Source organism: Centruroides sculpturatus, unplaced genomic scaffold (genome assembly GCF_000671375.1).
Source record: "Centruroides sculpturatus isolate CEXI.00-Female unplaced genomic scaffold, Cexi_2.0 scaffold127, whole genome shotgun sequence".
In the NCBI taxonomy this organism is placed as follows: Eukaryota; Metazoa; Arthropoda; class Arachnida; order Scorpiones; family Buthidae; genus Centruroides; species Centruroides sculpturatus.
In genome coordinates, this window is record NW_019385000.1 from 874,166 (window position 1) to 879,333 (window position 5,168).

At 36.8% G+C, this 5,168-nt stretch overlaps 1 protein-coding gene across 1 annotated transcript in view; it reads left to right on the plus strand.

Annotated features, from left to right (window-relative positions):
- Window positions 1–5,168, plus strand: part of LOC111633212 (organic cation transporter protein-like) — a 19,931-nt gene extending 14,763 nt beyond the window's left edge. The window contains exons 5-6 of the mRNA XM_023377747.1: window positions 4,733–4,922; window positions 5,000–5,168. Coding sequence (XP_023233515.1) covers window positions 4,733–4,922; window positions 5,000–5,168 — 359 coding nt within the window. The remainder of the gene's footprint in view (window positions 1–4,732; window positions 4,923–4,999) is intronic.

Sequence of the window (5,168 nt, forward strand, 5' to 3'; positions counted from 1 at the left end):
TTAGGAAATATGAAGCCAACATCAAGAAAGGGTGTTTTAAAAATGCTCCCAATAGATTCGTAAAATTTACATATAATGAAAGTATGAATACAGTCATGAAAGAGATTGCACACAGAAAAGGTTCGAGGATGCTTATAAAAAGGGCCCCTAATTTATACAAAATCCTCAGGAATGATAAAGATGATATAAGGTCAGAAGAGAAAGCAGGGGTTTATAAAATTCCGTATGAGAACATGCAATTGGGCGTTAAAAAAGACTACATTGGAGTAACCACTAGAAGTTTAGGGCTTAGAATCAAGGAGCATAGTTATAATATCAGAAAGGGGTCTAATGCAACAATTTTATCCCAAATGGCGCAAGCAACAGGATCAGTAGTCAAATGGAATGAGGCAGCCATCATAAAACCTTTATCTTCTCCATCTTTGGCGTTGACAGCGGAAAAGTTGCAGATTTATAGGAGTAAAATAAAAGAAGACTGTTTAAATGCAAGAGATGCAGAAAGTCTTCCCTCTGCATGGAAGTTTATAGTTAAGAAGTTTAATAAGAGCTCTAACCAGTCATAATAGTAGTTTTATTGGATGTGTTAGTAATTGCATTTATTAATACTTCTATGTACATTTTTTACATTTTTATATTTTTTGTTTTAATGTTACTCTGTTGGTTATTTAATATTTTAATTTTATTTTTATTTTATTCCGTTGCTTATTTAATTTTTTAATTTTGAATTTTGTATTCCATTGATGGAATCCTTTAATTCAAATTTGTTCTAAACCTGAGGATGGCCTGTGAATCAGGCTGAAAACGTTTGTGTTTAAAATATATAATTCTCAGCAAAATTAAGGTGTTCTAATATATACAGGCTGAAAACGTTTGTGTTTAAAATATATAATTCTCAGCAAAATTAAGGTGTTCTAATATATACAGGCTGAAAACGTTTGTTTCGAATAAATTATATTTCTCTCAGCAAGAATAAGGTGTTAGTTATATGCATTTTTAGATGTTAATAATTTTAAATATTACGAAAAACAGTTTTCCCAAGCGTGTTTTAATTCTTTAAATTAAGTAAATTTTAGGGAGAATGTTTTGATTTATGTAAATTACGTAGCGAATTGCAATATTTATATTCGTGTTCAGAGTATATCGGCGAGTCACTCTTAGACACGAAAAATATTAAAATTAATGACGATCTAAACACAAATGTAGTAAAAGAATTATATGATTTAACATCATTCATTTTTACGGCACCCTCTTGTTGAGCGCAGTGAAGCACGAAGCGAATTCACACATTGGCAGAACACTCGGTCGGAGGAAAAGATTGTCGTCACTAGCGTCGTTTTCGATAGAAAAAGAGCTTTTAGATACTTTGATGGAACTGACGACCGTTTGCTGCACTGTAGTGACCAATATCCGTCATTTTCTAGTAGAACATCGGTCAAATACAGTCTGTATAGACCTATTATAAATTGCCTCGATCAGTTATAGTCATTTAAACGCGGTTTCTAATTAAACAGGAGAACGCGACTTAACGTTTCGTCATCACTTTGCCACGGCAGACGTCACTGTCCGTGTTCTACGCGCTTTGACCCGAGTGGAAGAACGAATCTCGAAGGGTGTCGAAGTAACCGTCCGTAAATTGGGATGGGAAGTCGAGTCCGGTCGATTAAGTCGTAGCCGGTGAAAGGTCACTTCCGAGTGGCCGCGTCGCGTTCGGTGGAAAGTCGAAATCCGTGCGAGAAGGCCTGGGCAGAAAATAAATTATGTTTTCCAGCAGCAAAACCACTTTTCCACCGAGGCCTTTTACGCTCGACGGATTCTTCCGACTCCTTTCTGTCCAGTTCGGTCTCACCCGACCGTGTCTCCACCGTCCATTCCGGAACTTCGGGGTATCGTCGCTCCAGATACTGGACGAGAGACGAGGCGCCGTCGTTCGGAGTTACGACGACTACCCGTTTGACGTCGGGTGTACGCGATTCCTCCGCATCTTTCGGGAGCACCCGTATTACACCGATGTTCTACCGATGTTCATTTTTTTCCAGGGATACAACCCTGGTAAAAAAAAAAACAAAAGGTAGAAAACACCACATCGTTGTGGATACTGTAGGTCTTATAATCACTATTACACCGGGTCAAGACCGGGCGCCATCCCGGGGCTGGACATGGCCCGAGGTGTGCCACTTCTTCAATTCTTCGAAATTGTCCATTCCGCAAAGAAAAATGAGCCAATGTTGTGAAAACGGAACTTGCATTAATTAAAAAATATTCCTATTCAAATCTGAATTGTAAATTTCTAATGAAAAAATGATTGTTTTAATTCCTTAGAAAAGAATCGACAAAGAACTATTTACAGGTACTGAAGTGAATAAAGCATCTCAACATTTTCCCGAAATGCCAATATTTGAACATTTTAGATCAAATAATAGAATTTATTATAAAAACTTTTAATCTGAGGGTTTTAATAATAGTCGAGAAAATTATATTAAAACTAATGACGATCTAAATACAGTTTAAATTACTGGTAATTTAAATTTAGCGATGAACTTAGTAATAATAATAAATCTAGTTTACTAAATTTGTTTACGATTAATTAATGCTAAATATTTAATAAATTTCACCCCATACTGACGTAAGTTAGTATTCAGTATGGGCGATAGTAACTTAAGAAATCCTTCTGTGAGGAAGACCACACAATGGCCAAAACACGAAATACGAACAGTCATCTTACTACTCAGAGGCCAATCTCGACGATTGGCCCCTGAGTAGTAGGATGACTCTCTACGAGTTTATTATTGAAATGGGGAAACTGACAATCTTGAAATCTCCGTTGTCAGGCTCCCGACACCGGATAGGGATGATATCGCGCGTAAACGAAATCTATAGGAGGACTACTACTTTATGAGTGGAGCGTGTCGTGGTACGTGCTTCGTTCGAGACTAATCGACAAAGCCATTATAAAACAATAACAAAATTTAATAAGACAAATGAAATAGAATACAAGATACTGAGAGACCATTAAATTTTAGACTAATCTATTCTATTCGCGAGAGAGAGAGTTTAAAATATTAGATTATACTACCTCAACTTATGTCCTATTCGTAGTCTTCTTCTCTCCGAAGTAGGGATACGGCAGATGGAGAACGAATGCGGGATCTTCTTCTAATTATGAGCGCACAAAGTTAAAGGATTTATGGCGGGAGACCTTTTTATGGCAGCTGATTGCCGAAGTTCGTGCGGCATCTCAGGGACTTCGAGAACAGCTTCTTATGGCATGTTCGGAATCTGTTGAATTGCCTTCTAGGGCATCTCCGAAATATCGAGGACTGCCTTCTATGTGGCAATATCAATTGTGTATAAATTAGGGGCAACCAAGGGGGCGCCATAATAGGATCTCGCTCCATCCTAAAACTTGCCTCGGGCCGGCACTGCGTATGCGGCGTGAGGCATCCGAAAGCANCCTTTTTATGGCAGCTGATTGCCGAAGTTCGTGCGGCATCTCAGGGACTTCGAGAACAGCTTCTTATGGCATGTTCGGAATCTGTTGAATTGCCTTCTAGGGCATCTCCGAAATATCGAGGACTGCCTTCTATGTGGCAATATCAATTGTTGATGAACTGCCTCGAATGGCGGAAAAACTACCCTTTTGTCGGGCTCTCTGACCAATGGCATAAAATGATTCGCGGTTACAACGGGATGCACGACGACACGTAGAGAGGGTAAAACTACAGATGGCGGCCAGAATTACCGATAAAGTCCCGTGGGAAAGGAAGTTGATTTCCTTCTTTTGTAAAAATTGTCGAATGTGTGTTCCTCTTTGGTGAACAAACTCGTAAAACTAAATACATTTCCTACACTAATTAATTAAATAAATGCCGATTCTCACACAATAAATAAGACAAATTCAGTTGAAAGAAGAAAATTTCTTTGATTTAAATTAAAACTTAATCGACGACGTGACTTTACTTTGGTATAACTAATTAATATAGTTATGAGCAACTGATAAGATATTCAGATTGAACTCGAATCGTTAAATTCTGACTTTGTTACAACAGATGCCAATTAATTACACTTCATTTTATATTAGAAAAACAGGTAGATGAGAAGTAACTATTCATTGAGAAATCGCCATAATTCATATTTCTAAAGAAAATATGATAAAATCTATTTGATATGGAAATACACATGCTTAAATTAAAATTAGATGTCGCCATATATAACAACGCGTTTTCCTTAAATTGTGATGTGCGTGGACAGCCACTTCTCTGTGCGTCTGCAACTGAACCACTGATTATTAGCGTAGAATGACAATACTTAATTGTTTGTGGACAAATTGTGGCACGACTTCCATTCATCTTACGCCACCATCTCTGCGCAACAATCACTGATTTTCACACTTCACAGCGTACAGCAAACTGCACTCGCTCCCCCGAAACAAGTAGTCAGTAATCTTTTTAACTACGAGTACATAAATTTATTATGATATTATTATTATTACAAAAAGTAAAGCGACTTCTTAATGCCTAATTACTTTCCACCCATCCTATATTACAGCAGGAACTTTCAGTAAAGCTTTTAGTATTTAAAGTATCGTTCATTGTACAGTTTTTTAATTATTTTTGATGCCAATCTACAACCAGTAGATTGGAACCAAAAGTATATATGACTACGGTATTAATAAAACGCGGTATTATGAAAAGGCTATTTTAAAATATTAGTTTTTAAAATTTTGCACAACTAATTAAAGGCAATTTGTATTCAGTTTTAGAAGTAGTTGGACAGAATCAACGAGAAAAAGTTTTAGTTATTAATAGTTTGTTTTATACTACTGGAGTACTGACACTTGTAGGAATATCTTGGTTACTGAAGGATTGGTTTTACATTCAATTATATTGCTCAGTTTCGCCCTTTATACTGCTACTGCTTACTAGGTAAATGTATTATTACTGACATACGTATTGTTTGTACTGGCACGCTATTATATAACGATAATTGATGTTTTGTTAAGATTTATTCCAGAGTCACCTAGGTGGTTGCTAACTCATGGCAAATTAGACGAAGCGGAGAAAGTCATAAAAGAAATAATGAAGAAAAATAAAATGCGAGCGACTGGTTTAACCGAAATTATTGCGGGACTGCATTCCAAAATTAAAATGGCAAGTCTTTTTTCGGGTTGA